Below are 20444 nucleotides of genomic sequence, written 5' to 3' on the forward strand. Positions count from 1 at the left end.
TACATTGTACAGAAATGCATGCACATAGTGGATTGAAGCGGACTACGTTTTAAATAAATAATAAAGTAATAGAAAAACAAATAGCTAGTGAAAATCTAATAATTGTAAAGGTTGCTGCTCAGAGGAGTCACATTGATCCACAGATCAGAGTCATATTTAATGCCCAGCAGCAATATGTGTCGGCTTTAAAAGAGGTCAGACAGTCACTGCGTCTTAGATGTGGGTTTTCAAAGCGGTGTGAGGCCAGGAGCTGTGGGGGCGTGCAGCTGCACTTCAATTTTTAATGAAGGCCACTACCACGGGCTGAAAACGCTGCCTTTGTGACTGGTTGTTTCAGTTTTAAGACTGTCTGGTGTCTTTTAAGAAGGGGGAGCTTGAAAACTAGGATAGTAACAGGTCGGGGAGGGGGGGGGGGGTCAGCCATCGTCTTGCCTGTTTGCCCTGGTGTTTGCCCTGGTGTTTGCCCTGGTGTCATGAGGTCCTGGAACGGTGAGCAGGTTGAAATGAATAATCCTCCTGTCTGACCGTCTGATGCACCATGTTTGGCTGTCTTGTGAGGTGGTCCACCTGAGCCAGACAGTCCTACATGACATGACAGATATGTTTGTGAGTGCAGTCGGTACCATACAAGCTGGTAGAACAAAGGGCAGCATACATGCCTTTATGAAACATCAGTACTGAAGTGCAGTGTGCTGTGTGTACTTTACATACCTGTCTGTCTGGACTCTGGAAGATTGACAGATAGGTGCAGATACAGGCAGCTTGGAAAGCTTGGTTGGCGAGAGTGAAGGTAAGATGGTGTCGGGCATGGGGTAACAGTCCATAAGCAGTATCCTGGCATTCACTTCCAGGCAGTGTAGGTGCTGTAGGATGTGGACCATAACTGCCATCGACCATTTGGCTCTGTAGGCAAGGGGTCCATTAGAGGGTCTATGTGGGGGGGGGGGGTTGTTCTTATATGAGCCAGCAGGTCTTATAAAGGTGTTCATAACCACAGATGTCAGGGCAACAAGTCTGTAGTCAGTGATACCTTTTATTCTTGTCTTCTGGGAACTGTAATGATGGCGGAGTTGTTAAAGCAGGCAGGAACAGTACAGAGGCCCAGTATGAAGGTTCGTTCTCTATGTGAATGTAGAACCCTCAAGCACCTTACCAATAAGTTTCACTTGACTGGAAAGTGACTCGTTGAAAATACCTTGATGCACGCTCAATAATCCAGGTAAGAAAACCCCAGAAAGGTTGAATCAGTTCACCTGAACACAACATTTACTGACAGATACGTCTCATCACTCTGAAGAGGTCTGAGGTGACCTCTTCCGTCTCAGCTGACTGCAGGTGTCCCACCCTTGTAAACAATACAGTGGCATAACGACCCAAAACAACAACCAGTTTCATGTGCAGATATGGTTATGACCATTGCTAGTTAATGACCATGGCAATTTGCATATGAAACCGAGTACATGTGCGTGAATGAGAGGGAGGACAGTGGAATGGTGAGGATGCAAGGAGTAGAGGTGACGAAGGCGTATGAGTTTAAATACTTGGGGTCAACTGTCCAAAGTAACGGGGAGTGCAGGAGGTGAAGAAGAGAGTGCAGGCAGGGTGGAGTGGGTGGAGAAGAGTGTCAGGAGTGATTTTTGACAGAAGGGTACCAGCAAGAGTTAAAGGGAAGGTTTACAAGATGGTGGTGAGACCAGTAGTAGTAGTGGTGGCAGTAGTGGTAGTGGTGGTGGTTGTAGTGGTGGTAGTAGTAGTAGTAGTAGTAGTGGTGGTGGTGGGATGTTGGGTTGGGTTGGGGGGTTTGGGTTGGGTTGGGTTGGGGTGTTGGGTTGGGTTTGGGTGTTGGGGTTGGCATGTTGGGTTTGGGTTTGGGGTGTTGGGTTGGGGTGTTGAGTTTGGGTGTTGGGTTGGGGTGTTGGGTTGGGGTGTTGGGTTGGGTTTGGGTGTTGGGGTTGGCATGTTGGGTTTGGGTTTGGGGTGTTGGGTTGGGGTGTTGGGTTGGGGTGTTGGGTTGGGTTTGGGTGTTGGGGTTGGCATGTTGGGTTTGGGTTTGGGGTGTTGGGTTGGGGTGTTGAGTTTGGGTGTTGGGTTGGGGCGTTGGGTTGGGGTGTTGGGTTGGGGTTGGCATGTTGGGTTTGGGTTTGGGGTGTTGGGTTGGGGTGTTGGGTTGGGGTGTTGGGTTTGGGTGTTGGGCTTGGGTTTGGGTGTTGGGTTTGGGTTTGAGTTGGGGTGTTGGGTTGGGTTGGGGTGTTGGGGTTGGCATGTTGGGTTTGGGGTGTTGGGTTGGGGTGTTGGGTTTGGGGGTTGGGTTGGGGTGTTGGGTTTGGGGGTTGGGTTGGGGTGTTGGGTTTGGGGGTTGGGTTGTGGTGTTGGGTTTGGGGTGTTGGGTTTGGGTGTTGGGTTTGGGGTGTTGGGTTTGGGTGTTGCGGTGTTGGGTTGGGGTGTTGGGTTTGGGTGTTGGGGTGTTGGGTTTGGGTGTTGGGTTTGGGGTGTTGGGTTGGGTTGGGGTGTTGGGTTTGGGTGTTGCGGTGTTGGGTTGGGGTGTTGGGTTTGGGTGTTGCGGTGTTGGGGTGTTGGGTTTGGGTGTTGGGGTGTTGGGTTTGGGTGTTGGGGTGTTGGGTTTGGGTGTTGGGTTTGGGTGTTGGGTTTGGGGTGTTGGGTTGGGTTGTGGTGTTGGGTTTGGGTGTTGCGGTGTTGGGTTGGGGTGTTGGGTTTGGGTGTTGGGTTTGGGGTGTTGGGTTTGGGTGTTGGGTTTGGGTGTTGGGTTTGGGGGTTGGGTTTGGGTTTGGGTGTTGGGTTTGGGTGTTGGGTTGTGGTGTTGGGTTTGGGGTGTTGGGTTTGGGGTGTTGGGTTTGGGTGTTGGGGTTGGCGTGTTGGGTTGGGGTGTTGGGTTTGGGTGTTGGGTTTGGGTGTTGGGTTTGGGGTGTTGGGTTTGGGTGTTGGGTTTGGGTGTTGGGTTTGGGGTGTTGGGTTTGGGTTTGGGTGTTGGGTTTGGGGTGTTGGGTTCGGGGTGTTGGGTTCGGGGTGTTGGGTTTGGGTGGGCCCCTGCCCGTGTTGGGGCTGATGGGAATGAGAAGACGGAGAAAGCTGCAGAAGGGCCTTTGAGGAGTGGGCGTAACCACATTACATAACGTAAACAGTAAGTGGGAAGCTGAAGTGGTGCTGGAGGGACAAACCAGAGAGATGAGGCAGAACGGATGGAGCAAAGGGAGCAGAGGAAGATGTGACTTTCTAGATAAATCATTCGTTGGGGGTGTGGGGTCTGCAGGACGACATAGGAAAGAGGCGAGGGGTTATAACTACATTAAGGACGGGGCGTACTGGTGTAAACAGTTCGCTGTGTGTGACTGGAAGGCGTAACAACAGAACGTGTGAATGTTGTGGAGAGGAAGAAGCACACTCCACACCAGACCACTCCACACCAGACCAGTCCACACCAGACCACTCCACACCAGACCACTCCACACCAGACCAGTCCACACCAGACCACACCAGTCCACACCAGACCAGTCCACAACAGACCACTCCACACCAGACCACGCCACACCAGACCACGCCACACCAGACCAGTCCACAACAGACCACTCCACACCAGACCACGCCACACCAGACCAGTCCACAACAGACCACTCCACACCAGACCAGTCCACAACAGACCACACCACACCAGACCACTCCACACCAGACCACACCACCACTCCAAACCAGACCACGCCACACCAGACCACTCCACAACAGACCAATCCATACCAGACCACACCACACCACACCAGACCAGTCCACACCAGACCAGGAGTGGGCGTAACCACATTACATAAAGTAAACAGTAAGTGGGAAGCTGAAGTGGTGCTGGAGGGACAAACCAGAGAGATGAGGCAGAACGGATGGAGCAAAGGGAGCAGAGGAAGATGTGACTTTCTAGATAAATCATTCGTTGGGGGTGTGGGGTCTGCAGGACGACATAGGAAAGAGGCGAGGGGTTATAACTACATTAAGGACGGGGCGTACTGGTGTAAACAGTTCGCTGTGTGTGACTGGAAGGCGTAACAACAGAACGTGTGAATGTTGTGGAGAGGAAGAAGCGGTGCAGCATGGATTGTTGTGTTGTGTTGTTGTATTGCCAGAAACGTGACTCGGGGAGGTTTCAGGGCACTACAGACTACTGGAGAGCAACGTATCTCCAGGTGACGAGTGTTGGAATCTTCTAGAGTATGTAAGATCATCAAGAACAACCGAGGGTTTTGGAAACATTGGGTATTTGTTTAGAGCCACGGTGTTGAGTGGGCCTTGAACAGGTGTGGTGTGGTGTCAGGATGTGAGCCAGTCTGGTAGCAACACAATAGAGACGTGTGGTGTCTGAGAATGATGGTGTACTAATGCCAGGGCTTTCAGAGCTAACGGTCTGCGTTTCCCAGTTTCACTCTAGAAATCACAAATATCTCCTGCTTTCCTTGTAGGGCAGCATGGTGGTGCAGTGGTTAGAGCGGTCACCTCACAGCAAGAAGGTCCTGGGTTCGAGCCCCCCGGGGGGGGGGGGTCGTCCTCTGTGTGGGTTATTTATTTTCCTAATTTCTCCAGTACCCATAGCAGAACCGTTACTGTTGGAGCTGATCAGTACCCCGGTCTTTAATTTAGCACCGGTGCCCGTTTAATACCGGGTTTCGGTCGACTAAATGGTTAAGGGTCGGACCCCTTTACTCGACTGGCTAGCGCGGCCGCCCACCACAGGTGACCCGGGGTCACTTGCTGGCTGCCCCCTGAATTCGCTACAGCATGAAGAAGATGAACATCATAACTGTGGAGAGCTGAAGATCTTCTATTCGCAACGTGACTCATTATCAGGGCGTGTCCACGGGCCAGCGGGCCATGATAATGGGTCTACGGGGGGGGGGGTTACTCCTATGGGGGTTTCTGTTCGGGGTTGCCCCACTCTTAGCCTTTGGCTAAAAAGCCTTATCCTGCAAGGTGGCGGCGTACTGGTTACTTGATAGGGCGCCGGTGATTCGCCCATAGTCAGCCCCGCCAGGGGAAACAGCCGCAACCTGGAGAAGGTGGGGCGGACTTGTTGCACTCGGTGGCTTGTGTGTTTCTGACAAACGCCACACCAGACCACGCCACAACAGACCAGTCCACACCAGACCACTCCACAACAGACCACTCCACAACAGACCACACCACACCAGACCAGTCCACACCAGACCACTCCACAACAGACCACTCCACACCAGACCACTCCACAACAGACCAGTCCACACCAGACCACGCCACAACAGACCACTCCACACCAGACCACGCCACACCAGACCACTCCACAACAGACCACACCACACCAGACCAGTCCACACCAGACCACGCCACAACAGACCACTCCACACCAGACCACGCCACACCAGACCACTCCACAACAGACCACACCACACCAGACCAGTCCACACCCGACCACTCCACAACAGACCACTCCACACCAGACCACGCCACAACAGACCACTCCACACCAGACCACTCCACAACAGACCACTCCACACCAGACCACTCCACACCAGACCAGTCCACACCAGACCACACCAGTCCACACCAGACCACTCCACACCAGACCACTCCACACCAGACCAGTCCACACCAGACCACACCAGTCCACACCAGACCAGTCCACAACAGACCACTCCACACCAGACCACGCCACACCAGACCACGCCACACCAGACCAGTCCACAACAGACCACTCCACACCAGACCACGCCACACCAGACCAGTCCACAACAGACCACTCCACACCAGACCAGTCCACAACAGACCACACCACACCAGACCACACCACCACTCCAAACCAGACCACGCCACACCAGACCACTCCACAACAGACCAATCCATACCAGACCACACCACACCACACCAGACCAGTCCACACCAGACCACTCCACAACAGACCACTCCACGCCACACCAGACCAGTCCACATCACACCACACCAGACCAGTCCACACCACTCCACAACAGACAACTCCACACCAGACCACACCACACCACACCAGACCACAGCACTCCACACCAGACCACGCCACACCAGACCACTCCACACCAGGCCACACCACACCAGACCAGTCCACACCAGACCACACCACACCACACCAAACCAGTCCACACCAGACCACAGCACTCCACAACAGACCACTCCACACCAGACCACGCCACACCAGACCACTCCACACCAGACCACACCACACCAGACCAGTCCACACCACACCAGACCAGTCCACACCAGACCACACCACACCACACCACACCAGACCAGTTCACACCAGACCAGTCCACACCAGACCAGTCCACACCACACCAGACCAGTCCACACCACACCACACCAGACCAGACCAGTCCACACCAGACCAGACCACACCAGACCAGTCCACACCAGACCACAGTTAAATCAGGTTGTTTTAATTTAGAGGTTTAATGAAGGCGGGTCATAAAGGACCCCTAAGACAAGGGCGGTCTACGGGATGTGTGGGCAACACAAGGGTTAAACTGATGTGGTTGAGGGTTTTTGTGCTTGTGCACACACTCCGCAACCCAGTTTTGGGGTCGCAACCCACCAGTTGAGAAACACTGCATTACAAGGTCCACATGACTTTTTTCAGTTCCCCCTTCTGAAACAGCATGAACAGGCGAATTGTGCTGCACTGAGTAAGAGCAAAGTACTACTGACGCTCATGCATCACATGTACTTTTACATCACATGTACTTTTACACCACATGTACTCTTACATCACATGTACTTCTACAAGACCAGACAGTTTTAACAAATGCTCTTTGTTTATGTAAAATTCTTGTTCCAATCCTTTCCTTGTGGTAATGGTGTTTAATGCTAACATTTTATTTGTTGTGATGAAAGGATTACCCCCCCTCCCCATGCGCACGCACACACACACACACACACACACACACACACACACACACACACACACACACACACAACTTATACAATATGTACAGTACAGTATATACAGCATGTACAGTACAGTATATACAACATGTACAGTACAGTATATACATGTACAGTACAGTATATACATGTACAGTATAGTATATGCAACTTATACAGTATGATATATACAACATATACAGTACAGTGTATACAACATGTACAGTATGATATATACAACATATACAGTACAGTATATACATGTACAGTATAGTATGCACAACATGTACAGTACGATATATACAACATGTACAGTATGGTATATACATGTACAGTATAGTATGTACAACATGTACAGTACAGTATATACATGTACAGTATAGTATGTACAACATGTACAGTACGATATATACAACATGTACAGTACAGTATATACATGTACAGTATAGTATGTACAGCATGTACAGTACAGTATATACACCATATACAGTACGATATATACAACATGTACAGTACAGTATATACAACATGTACAGTACAGTATATACATGTACAGTATAGTATGTACAACATGTACAGTACCATATATACAACATGTACAGTATAGTGTACAACATGTACAGTACAGTATATAGAACATGTACAGTACTATATATAAAACATGTACCGTATAGTATGTACAACATGTACATTACAGTATATACAACATGTACAGTACAGTATATACAACGTACAGTATAGTATATACAACATGTACAGTATAGTATGTACAACATGTACAGTAAAGTATGTACAACATGTACAGTATAGTATGTACAACATGTACAGTACAGTATATACAACGTACAGTATAGTATATACAACATGTACAGTACAGTATATGCAACATGTACAGTACAGTATGTACAACATGTACAGTACAGTATATACAACATGTACAGTGCAGTATATACAGCATGTACAGTACAGTATATACAACATGTACAGTACAGTATATACAACATAGTTGATTTATTTGACAGTGTTAAGTGTTCATTTAAATGACAGCCTGCAGAAAGAAACTGTTTTTATATCTGGTTGTTTTGGAGTACAGTGCTCTGTAGCGCCTACCAGAGGGGAGGAGTTGGAACAGGTTGTGACCAGGGTGTAATGGGTCTGCAGTCATGTTGTCTGCCTGTTTCCTGAGTCTGGAGGTGTGTAAGTCCTGAATGTACGGCAGGTTGGCACCAATGATTTTCTCTGCAGACTTAACTGTCTGTTGTAGTCTGTTCTGTGCAATGGTTAGCACAGTCACCTCACAGCAAGAAGGTCCTGGGTTCGAGCCCCGGGGTAGTCCAACCTTGGGGGTCGTCCTAGGTCATCCTCTTTGTGGAGTTTGCATGTTCTCCCCGTGTCTGCATGGGTTTCCTTCAGGTGCTCCGGTTTCCTCCCACAGTCTAAAGACATGTAGGTCAGGTGGATCGGCCACACTAAATTGTTCCTAGGTGTGTGTGTGTGTGTGTGTGTGTGTGTGTGTGTGTGTGTGTGTGTGTGTGTGTGTGTGTGTGTGTGTGTGTGTGTGTGTGTGTTGGCCCTGTGATGGTCTGGAGGCCCGTCCAGGGTGTCTCCCCGCCTGCCGCCCAATGACTGCTGGGATAGGCTCCAGCATCCCCGTGACCCTGAGAGCACGATAAGCGGTTTGGATAATGGATGGATGGATGGATGTAGTCTGTCCTGTCCTGTTTATTGCAGTGTGGAACTGAATCAGCAGTTACTGAGGCACACTGAACTTCTTGAGCTGGTGGAGAAAGTACATCTTCTGCTGGGCCTTTTTGATGATTGTGTCTATGTTGGATGCCCAGCTGAGGTCCTGGGAGATTGTAGAACCCAGAAATCTGTAGGTTCTCACCGTAGACACCATGCTGTTGAGTATGGTGGGTGGGGGGCAGTGTTAGGGGTGCTCCTCCTGAAGTCCACTGTTATCTCCTCTGTTTTGAGTGTGTTCAGTTCTAGGTTGTTATGGCCACACCAGAGGGCCAGCTGTTCAACCTCCCGTCTATATGCAGACTTGTCACTATCCCGGATAAGGCCAATGATGGTTGTGTCGTCCGCAAACTTCAGGAGTTTAACAGACGGGTCTCCTGAGGTTCCGTTATTTGTGTAGAGGGAGAAGAGTAGAGGGGAGAGCACACATCCCTGGGGGGCGCCAGTGCTGATTGTCCAGGTGCTGGATGTGATTTTCCCCAGCCCCATCAGCTGCCTCCTGTCTGTCAGGAAGTGTTTAATCCACTGGCAGATGGGGGCTGGTACAGTAAGCCGGGTGAGTTTGGAGTGGAGGATATCTGGGACTATGGTGTTGAACGCTGAGCTGAAGTCCACAAAAAGGACCCTTGCGTATGTCCCTGGGGAATCGAGGTGTTGGAAGATATAGTGCACTCCCATGTTGACTGCATCATCCACTGACCTGTTTGCTCAATAGGCAAACTGCAGGGGGTCGAGCAGGGGGCCTGTGATTTCCTTCAGGTGGGCCAACACCAGTCTCGAATGATTTCATAACCACAGACATTAGGGCCTGTAGTCATGTAATCCTGTGATAAGGGGTTTCTTGGGGACCAGAATGATAGTGGAGCTCTTGAAGCAGGAGGGGACTTCACACAGCTCCAGTGATCTGTTGAAGATCAGTGTGAAAATGGGGGCCAGCTGGTCAGCACAGACTTTCAGACAGGAGGGTTACACGCCATCCAGGCCTGGTGCCTTCTTGGTGTTCTGTCTCTGAAAGAGCTGGCACACATCCTCAACATAAATCCTGAGAGTGGGTGCGGGTAGGGGGGTCGGTGGGGAGGGGAGAGCGTCTGGCAGGGAGTGCAATTAGTTGTGTGTTGTGGCTGGAGAGGGTGAGGGGTGTGAAGGTGCACCTATCAAACCTGCAGTAAAACCCATTTAGGTCATCAGCCCCTTGATGGTTCCCTGCAGTATGGGGGGGGGGTCTCCTGTAGTTAGTAATGTCTTTCAAACCTCTCCAGACTGATGCTGGGCTGTTGGCAGAAAACGTGTTTTTCAACTTGTCAGTGTAGCACCTTTTTGCCACTCTGATTTCCTTTGTGGGTGTATTTCGGGCTTGGTTTTACCAGATCCTATCTCCACTCCTGTAGGCTTCCCCTTTGGCTCGACGAACGCGCCTGTATTTTGCTGTGAACCAGGGCTTATTGTTGTTGAAGGTACAGAAGGTTTTGGTGGGCACACACATGTCCTCACAAAAGCTGATGTAAGATGTCACCGCGTCAGTAAGTTTGTCCAGGTCTGTAGATGCAGCCTCATAAACACTCCAGCCAGTGCAGTCAAGGCAGGCCTGGAGCTCCAGTTTTGACCCGTTGGTCCATTTCCTCACAGTTTTTGCGGATTTTTATCCCAAACTTTTGGACACACAACCACAACATGGATGTTGGTCTCCTAGAAAGGGAGAGTTCTGGCCCTGGATTGAATTTGTTTGTAAGCTAATTAATACCTCTCTGCAGCAAACCATTATATGTTGATGATCTTTTATTGTATTTAAGATTTAACGATTGTCCTGCGTGTTTGGTGGGACCTTCTCGTCTATGAATTATTATCTTGGGCTCTATCTTAGCAGGCTGTTTCATGCTAAATAACTGTTCCAAATCTGTAATACATGTCCAAGTACAACTTGAATAATTGTAAATGATTGTGTGGGAGGGATGCAAAAAATGTACGCAAGTCTAGAAATTAATGCCACGAAAGCGTAATGGGGGGGGGGGGTGTTTGGTTGTTTACTCAGGAACGAAAAGCTCTATGACACATACTGTACATCCCAAATATGAGGTATTTTGGACAGGTGTGACTCCGACCTCTCTGTTATTTTCAGAGGACACCGCAACCCCTCCTTCTCTTTCCAACTCTTCCTCCTTGGGTGGAGGGGGAGTGGTTTGTCACAGTGATGATGGGGAGGGAGGAGGTGACATGTTCCTCCCAGGAGAGTCATGGAAGCCGGACGTCTGCACCAGCTGCGTGTGCTCGTCCGGGAGTATCCAGTGTTTTACTGAGAACTGCCCACCTACGCCCTGCCCTCGACCGCTTCTGAGGAAGGGACAGTGCTGCTCCTACTGTCTGGGTGAGAAACCACACTTGTACACAAATTCACCAACGAAGGCTAGCCACACTCTTGTTTGTTTGTATGCGTCATTATTATTATGATCTCCTATGTCTTCCTCTTCACTTCACTGTACTGTCTATTCTGTGGCTGTCTCATTTGTTCTCTGCTTCCGGGAAGAATGGCTGACATCCACAAATCACAGGACATGCATGGGACCTGTGCAGATGCTGGGTCTTAAATATCAAGTACATGTTTGATATGATCAGCGGGCGATGGGAAGGGGGTGGTTCGTGAAATTTGTAAACTCCTTAGACGACAAGATACTCTTTACTGCTGTCTGTCCCAAGCCTCTGGTGCAGAATTCCCCACTGGTAGTGGGAATGCTTAAAACTGAGGATTGATAAGCTCTGCTACGCTATAGTATGCAACTAGTTTAACACACAACACCAGGAATAATGCTCGTCCTGCGCTATTTCTTGGGAAGGACCATAGGAGACCAGCTGAACTGGACTGATGCAGTAAACACCACCCATTTGGTTTTCTAATCAGGTCGAAATGAATAATGTTTTGAAAACAATTTCCCCCATCCTCGACACACCATCCACTGGCCCAGACTTGAAGACAAGTCTGCACTGTCGTCGTCATTTCAGACAGAATGTGTTATACAAAACGTAAGTTGGACCATATGTGGTGCTTACAGTGTTTGCAACTCCCCTTTTTTTCTGCAGATTCCCCCTCTCCCCCCAGGGCAGCAGCACCCCCAGTGTGCCATTTTAACGGTCGTCAGTATTCAGATGAGGAGCGCTGGGATATTGATGCCTGTACCCACTGTTACTGTCTGGCGGGACAGACGCTGTGTTCTACTGTTTCCTGCCCTCCCCTTAGTGTACCCTGTGAGAAACTGGTCACCAAGGAGGGGAACTGCTGTCCTGTATGCACAGGTAAATAAATATATTTACACAGGTAAAAAAACAATATATTTACACAAAGAAGAAAAAATCTATCCATCCATTATCCAAACCACTTATCCTGCTCTCAGGGTCACGGGGATGCTGGAACCTATTCCTGCATCTCGTATATTTCAGTTGGAAATTTACCACTTGCAATGTCATGTGTCCATACTGTTTACTCGGCGTGAAAAAAAAAACAGGAATGCTGTCTAATGTGTCATTACAGTGGTTTTGGTAAGCTAACATTATCTAGCCAAGTGTAGGCAGGGTGGAGTGGGTGGAGAAGAGTGTCAGGAGTGATGTGTGACAGAAGGGTACCAGCAAGAGTTAAAGGGAAGGTTTACAAGATGGTTGTGAGACCAGCTATGTTATATGGTTTGGAGACAGTGGCACTGATGAAAAGACAGGAGGCGGAGCTGGAGGTGGCAGAGATGAAGATGATGAGATTTTCATTGGGAGTGATGAAGAAGGACAGGATTAGGAACGAGTATATTAGGGGGACAGCTCAGGTTGGACGGTTTGGAGACAAAGCAAGAGAGACAAGCTTGAGATGGCTTGGACATGTGTGGAGGAGAGATGCTGGGTATACTGGGAGAAGGATGCTGAATATGGAGCTGCCAGGGAAGAGGAGAAGAGGAAGGCCAAAGAGGAGGTTTATGGATATAGTGAGGGGGGACATGCAGGTGACTGGTGTGACAGAGGACAGGAAGAGATGGAAACGGATGATCTGCTGTGGCGCCCCCTAACGACAGCAGCCGACAGTAGTAGTAGTGGTAGTAGCAGTAGTAGTAGTAGTAGTAGTTGTTGTAGTAACATTATCTAGCCAAGCTGGCTAGCAAAAAAAGTGGCTGATAGATGTCACAAGTTTTACATTTCAAATGTTGCTATAATGAATAAAAAACGTAAATTATATGAACAAATATCACATAATTACAAACCCAAATATGCATCAAAAAAGTAAATAAACACTTTTCCTTTCTCACCATGAGCTATGATTGCAAACATTTTTCATTCTGCTTTTTCTTGCTGATCAGATCAGCTCTGAAATGATATTCATGTCAGGCCAGATTGTGTCCGGGTGACGTCATCGCAATGCAATCGTGACAGCTCGCATTCCTGACATTCCTCTCTCGCTGTAGTTCGTAGAGTCGTGATATTGCAGGCAAAAGCAGGTTTAATAGTGTACTCCTTTTAGCTACATCGTACAATACATGCGCAGGGTCACCTTTTATATTCGACTTGCAATTGTTTATATTAGGATATGATTTTCGAAAAGCACAAAAAAGCATACTTTTAAGCGAAAGTTCATCTACTGGTTGATCACCTTGTTAGCTAGCTAGCTAACGTTATGTAGCGTGGGCGAGATTTTCAATAAATATGTTCTCTAAACCTATTTTCTATTCAAATGAAACGTCCAATATTTGCTATTATATGTTTTTTGACATCAATGACAAGTTAGCTAGGTAGCTAGCAACCCAAAAAAAAGGGCGATTGCATTGCGATGACGTCACCCAGACACATTTTGGCAGCCCGGACACAATTTGGCCTCTCCCTAGTCCTGAGTTGTTTTCAACACAGCGTGTCTTGTCCTGTGCCCTTCTTGGACATGGGGTTTAAGAGAAACTGACCAAACCATTTATAATCATGTAATTGTGATGATAAACTTTGCTTTTGAATCAACTTTCAACAGAAAGTTACACAGTTCTGCACCACCAGGCAAAACAAACAAGTGAAATACGTAAATGTATCAAATAAAACATTTAGGTGAGCCAGTTACAGTTCCAGCTATAGGCAAAATAGATAAATACAAGATAATAACATAGATAAAATAGATAGAGGTAAATAAGGCAATAAGAATAAAGCTGATTAAAAACCACCGAGAGTTGTGGAAATGCCTCACACTAAATCCATTTCAACAAGTGAAGCACATGTGCCGGCCTCAGTTTGCCAGGCAAGACGTTCCAAAGCCGCTCTTGCGAGCCTTCCCATGCCGGTAAATAGACAAACCCCGCCACATCTGCCCACAAGGCTGAGCTAGTGCTAACAATATCAGGTCTGCTGTCAGGCCCGGGGCTAAGGCCATCTGGAGTACCCGTCACATCTAATGTAATCCTAGCCGATAGAAGCTGCTCTAAGTTACGGACACGTCTCTCTAGAAGAGACAACCTGTCTGTAACTGCGGAACAGTCGCAACACACCATCGTTTTAACGAGGCTGCTTTGACTGCAAATGCAGTAGAGCTAACTGCTACGCTAGGCTAAGCTCGAAGCTAGTAACAAACCAGGAACGAGAGGCTGCCTACTAAACACAAGAGTCATTTGAGAAAGGAAACGAGAGAATCTAGCGATAACTGAAGTAAACACAGAAACTACTGAAAGCAGTAGGACAAAGGAAAGAGATGGCGACGGGCATGGGCGCAGGTCCATGAATACTGGGATGGCGTCCAGCGCTTTACCTGTGCCCCCGTCCATAGGGTGGTCGTGACAGGAAGTGTCATCGGATGTAACGTTTCGCCAAAGTATTATGCGGATTGACAGGGCCATTCCAGACTGGTCGAGGCCCAGGTTAACAACGGCCAGCATTGGTGCTGTGCCCTCCTCACAGGGTCCTGATGGAAGCTGTAAAACCTGCTGTAGTGACCCCTGAAAAACAGGGGAAAAGCTGAAAGAAGAAGAAGTAGGGCAAATGGAGAGGTTGGGGCAGAAAATAGGGAAGAGGTAGTAAAAGAGTGGCATCCGGCAGAGGTTTTTATGTCAGCGTGTGAACATGCAAAGGCAAGTATTCTCTGTGAGGATGCGTTTATTCATGCTTTCGAAGCTTCATTTCACCCTGCAGGAACTTCTTCAGCATTTAGCTAAATCCTAAAAAAATACTGGATGCAAATAAAGCATTGTGTGTGTGTGTGTGTGTGTGTGTGTGTGTGTGTGTGTGTGTGTGTGTGTGTGTGTGTGTGTGTGTATGTGTGTGTATGTGTGTGTAGAGACGCACTCTCCAACCAATGTACCAATCGAGAAGACAGACCAGATGACTAACAGAAAACAAGCCTCTAATACCTGGGACCACTCTTCCCACAGCCCCAACGACTTGCTGCATTTCAGAGGTACACACACACACACACACACACACACACACACACACATATACACACACACACACACACACGTACAGACATTTGTTACAGAGGGTTTTTGCCAGTAACTCTCTGTAAGCTCTGTCTTTATGCTCAGTAAGCCAGGTAAGAAAGTCACAGACAGTGGAGTCAGTTCGTGCTGACGTGACGTTTACTGACAGAGACGTTTCATCACTTTAGACAACTGATGAATCGTTTCTGTCAGTAAACGTCACGTCAGGATGAACTGACTCCACTTCCTGTGGTCTTTCTCCTTCATCTGAACAATGTGCGTCGAGATTCTGTCAAGCTGTGGTTCAGCTGGGATACATTTTCACCCAGCACCACAACATGTCTGCTGTGACGTAACGACCGCGGATGACTAGACTCGCTAGCCCTCTGCTAACGGGTCGGACCCTTTAGTCGGCTGGTTAACGTAGTCGCCCGTGGCGCGGGAGACACGGGTTCGCGTCCCGGCTGTGGCGGTTCCCGGCTGCCCCCCCCCCAACCAAATTCGCTACATTGGTGTCAGAAGTGGGATGGTGAGACCGTGAGGCCATCAGAAGTGCATTCGCCCAGAAGCGTGAGGTAGCTGATATGCTGAAGTGTGGGGACGCGCTTCCCGAAGGAGAAGGGGGTGGGGGTGGGGGGGGTAGTGCCCGATGGCCTCACCGTCCCACTTCTGACACCAATGTAACGAATTCAGCCAGCCCAGGAATTCGGCAGCCCGGGAACCGCCGCAGCCGGGACGCGAACCCGGATCTCCCGCACGCACCACGGGTGACAACGTTAACCAGTCAACTAAGGGGTTTGACCCGTTAGCCAAGGGCTAGCGAGTCTTCATCCGTGTACATTACACTACCCCCCCCCCCACTTCGGGATGCGCATCCTCGCGCTTCAGCATATCAGTTCCCTCACGCTTCTGGGCGCACACACTTCCGATGGCTTCACGGTCTCACCATCCCACTTCTGACACCAATGTAGTGAATTCGGGGCGGGGGGGGGGGGCAGCCCAGGAACCCCCACAGCTGGGACGCGAACCCGGATCTCCCACACCACGGGTGACTGTTACCCAGTTGACTAAAGGGTCTGACCCGTTAGCCGAGGGCTAGCGAGTCTATTCATCCATGGTCGTTACAATTCCCTTCTTATTCCAACACAAATATTGTGTGCTTTTGACCTACCCTCATCATATCCACTTCCTTTCATATGGAAAAGTGTGCTGGAGAACAGGTTCCCCTTAAACACTGACGTTAATCAGCCCAAATGTGTCTCTGCAGCTGTGGCCGTGGCTCCAGTAATCAGATCCAAGTGCATCATGGGTGCATTTACACCTGCATTTTGTACCATGTTAGTCCATTAAACTGCAACTCAGGGACCCAGGATGCCTGATTCTTCACGACTGATCAGAATTTAAGTTGCCCTGGAGGATACAGTCGGCCGTCGGTCAGAGCTGCCATGCTGACATTCGTCATGCTTAGCTCTTTTTCTGCATACAGTCGGTGCCGCATACAGTCGGTGCCGCATAGAGTCGGTGCCGCATACAGTCGGTGCCGCATACAGTCGGTGCTGCGTACAGTCGGTGGAGGGTCTTATTTGTCTTAGAAAGGGTTTTTTTAACATGAATATTGAGTTTCATGTTACATTGAAAAACAGATCCTCATTAAAACATATTCTAAGGTCACAGTAAAAGATGTAAGAATTGACCCTTCGCTAAGGCCCGCCCCCTTAGTTACTGTTGCTAAGTCCACCAAGCTTTAACATTATTTTACGGTTAATAAAAGTAATTACTTACCTTGGAGCGGACAAAGCTGTGCTTGTTGATCTTTGAGCGGTTCAACTGGATTTGAGTAGGTCCACATAGCTCGATCCACAGCCTACACTTTTCAGGGTTTGATTTTGGTTTTGGAAAGGGAAAAAAAACGTACCTCTCCTTCCGACCTCTACCGGTAACGAGGGTCACTGTTACAAGTGGCCCCCGGCACACCGTTTAACCATAACTAGCTAAAAGGCCACAAAACCAGCTCGAAAACGAAGAAAATCTGAAACGTTTGCATCGGAGTCAACAGAGCGCCGCCGTGAAAGTGCCGGACCTCTGTCGGAGTCTGTCCTATGCTGAGCTGTGACTGGCCAGTCTGCATTTCAGGGCGTGGCTTAGCGAAGGGTCAGTTGTGTTACAGGATGGACTTTGTTCTTCAATCGGACATGAAAACACTCAGTCTAGACCTCATTGTCCACATCGGTTGCATTAGTTGGAAACCACGGTGACCGTATACTCATACATATGTCATACATATACTCACACATATAGTACGGTATACATATAGTTATATATATGTCATACATATACTCATACATATAGTATGTCATACATATAGCCATACATGTACTCATACATATGTCATACATATAGTCATACATATGTCATACATATGTCATACATATACTCACATATATAGTATGGCATACATATAGTCATACATATACGCATACATATAGTATGTCATACATATAGCCATACATATGTCATATATATAGTATGTCATACATATAGTCATGCATAATGTCATACATATGTCATACATATGTCATATATATAGTATGTCATACATATAGTCATGCATATGTCATACATATGTCATACATATACTCACATATATAGTATGGCATACATATAGTTATACATATACTCATACATATACTCATACATATAGTATGTCATACATATAGTATGTCATACATATAATCATACATATACTCATACATGTCATACATATACACATACATATACGCCTACATATAGTCATAAATATAGTATGTCATACATATAGCCATACATATACTCATACATATGTCATACATATAGTCATGCATATGTCATACATATGTCATACATATACTCGCACATATAGTATGGCATACATATAGTTATACATATACTCATACATATACTCATACATATAGTATGTCATACATATAGCCATACATATACTCATACATATGTCATATATATATTCATACATATAATCACACATATACCCATACATGCCATACATATAGTCACAAATATAGTATGCCATACATATAGCCACACATATAATCATACATATAGTCATATATGTGTCATATATGTGTCATACATATAGTATGTAATACATGTAATCATACATATAGTATGTCATACATATGTCAAGCATACGTCTTGTGTATGACGTGTACTATGGTCTGTTTCACTTCTGGACCTGCCTCCAGTACATCCTATTTTTTTTGGGGGGGAGGGGTGTTCCCCCCTTTTTCTCCCCAATTGTATCCTGGCCAATTACCCCACTCTTCTGAGCCATCCCAGTCACTGCTCCACCCCCTCTGCTGATCTGGGGAGGGCTGCAGACTACCACATGGGAGTCACCAGCCGCTTCTTTTCACCTGACAGTGGGGAGTTTCACCAGGGGGGCGTAGCACGTGGGAGGATCACGCTATTACCCCAGTTCCCCCTCCCCCAGAACAGGCGCCCCGACCGACCAGAGGAGGCGCCAGTGCAGTGAACAGGACACACACCCACATCCGGCTTCCACCCGCAGACACGGCCAACTGTGTCTGTAGAGATGCCCGACCAAGCCGGAGGTAACACGGGGATTCGAACCGGCGATCCCCGTGTTGGTAGCCAACAGAGTAGACCGCCACACCACCCACACACCGAGTACATCCTACTCCCTGATGAATGTAAAAAAACCGCTCACTGAAGGACAAGTGAACGTCTGCATTACTGACACCCCACAGTTAAGACACAGGAATCAGGGGTTGACGAGAGGTAAGAGGACTAACAGGACGTAGGAAATACTCACAGGAAGGAGGTCCTGACAGGTGTTGTCAGGGTCCCATTTTCAGCAGACGTTCATTTCTGTCTCTTCTTCCTCCAGGTGACATGAGTGGCCTCCAAATGCCCTTCCTGTCTGGCTCAGCGGGGGCGGATTCAGGATCAGGGGGAGAACAGGGACTGGCTGCTGCCACGGTGATGTGGGTGGTACTTCCTCTACTGCTCCTCCTGCTCCTGCTCATCTCTGCTCTCCTCTACACCTCCCACAGGAGACACTGGCTGCCGCTACAGTGCAAGGTACACACACATCCGTGATCGCACAGTTCACGATAAAGGATTCGGTGTGCACGTAAAACAGTATTTTTAGACCTCCTCGCTGCTTTAGATGAGTATTCTCTTCTGACGCTCCTCCCTGATTGGTCCATGCAAGGGGGAGTTCCACCCATCGCCACTGGTGGACCAATCACGGCTGACTGGAGTGAAACGTGTCCCTTCCTCCCATGGATGGTATTAGTTTCGTGTTAATGAACCAGAGTGTTGTCTATATGAGAGGGTCTGAGATGACCACTTTAACCACACCGCTGCCGAGTTTCTCTACCTTTCTGTCTGAGGGGGAAATGTGTAGCTGGTGACATGAAGAAGCTGACACGTCTCTTAGTCCAAAGCCAGCCACAAGTGTCTCCAGATAGGTGAGAAGTGCTTAAGACCACATGCTCTGTCCGTCTCTCCCCAGGCCCAGTGCCTGAACAACCAGCTTTTCTCCGGCCTCGGCCCCAAAGTCCCCCTGGCTGCAGGCCTGGCTTCACCGGAGGACCACAGTCTGTCCCCCCTGCAGCACCGGAACCAGCCGGACCACCCGCGGGTCTTACGCATCGCCGAACCAGAGCCCCGGTTCAGCGGCTACTACAGCATGAAGAAAAGCAACCTGAACCAGGACGCCTTCTACAGCACGCCGTGAGGGGGCGGAGACTGAGAGGAGCGCCGCCGCGGTACACGCAAACGGAGCTTTCTGCACGTATATGCACACGGACCGATGGAAACGCACTTAAACATACGGACATCAGCACACACACACACTCGCACACACACACACTCGCACACAACATATACACCACAGCACTGTCCTTATCCTGCTCCGGCCTCAGACCCCCTTCCTGAGAGACAGAGAGAGAGACACGCACCTATGTAGACCGGTATGGACACACACCACCGCCTAGCAAGCCTAGTGACTCCTGACTGGGCTCCAACTGAATTATCCACGACTGGCCGAGATTTGATCAACATCTAAGGGGGAATCTGGCTATCGATCGGTATCGATCGGTATCGATCGGTATCGATGGGTTTGATTTCGCATGATCAGGCGACCACGGCGTCTCCGCTGTGTGGCTCAGCAAATGGCCTCGCCCCGACGCCCATTACTCACCCACGTATGCACGCACCTAAACGGGGCGGATGGACCCACCGAGTCGTAGGAGAGCACGTTGCCATGACAACCATCACGCGGCAGTCATTACCATGACAACAGAGCTACACGACGACGCGCCGGTCCAAGTGATCAGCACACGT

At 48.7% G+C, this 20444-nt stretch overlaps 1 protein-coding gene across 1 annotated transcript in view; it reads left to right on the top strand.

Annotated features, from left to right (window-relative positions):
* crim1 (cysteine rich transmembrane BMP regulator 1 (chordin-like)) overlaps positions 1-20438 on the top strand; it is a 221800-nt gene extending 201362 nt beyond the window's left edge. Inside the window, exons 13-17 of the mRNA XM_056295460.1 lie at positions 10778-11023; positions 11734-11946; positions 14936-15055; positions 18982-19175; positions 19612-20438. Coding sequence (XP_056151435.1) covers positions 10778-11023; positions 11734-11946; positions 14936-15055; positions 18982-19175; positions 19612-19836 — 998 coding nt within the window. The 3' untranslated portion in view covers positions 19837-20438. The remainder of the gene's footprint in view (positions 1-10777; positions 11024-11733; positions 11947-14935; positions 15056-18981; positions 19176-19611) is intronic.
* The last annotated feature ends 6 nt before the right edge of the window (positions 20439-20444 follow it).

This window comes from Lampris incognitus, chromosome 16 (genome assembly GCF_029633865.1).
Source record: "Lampris incognitus isolate fLamInc1 chromosome 16, fLamInc1.hap2, whole genome shotgun sequence".
In the NCBI taxonomy this organism is placed as follows: Eukaryota; Metazoa; Chordata; class Actinopteri; order Lampriformes; family Lampridae; genus Lampris; species Lampris incognitus.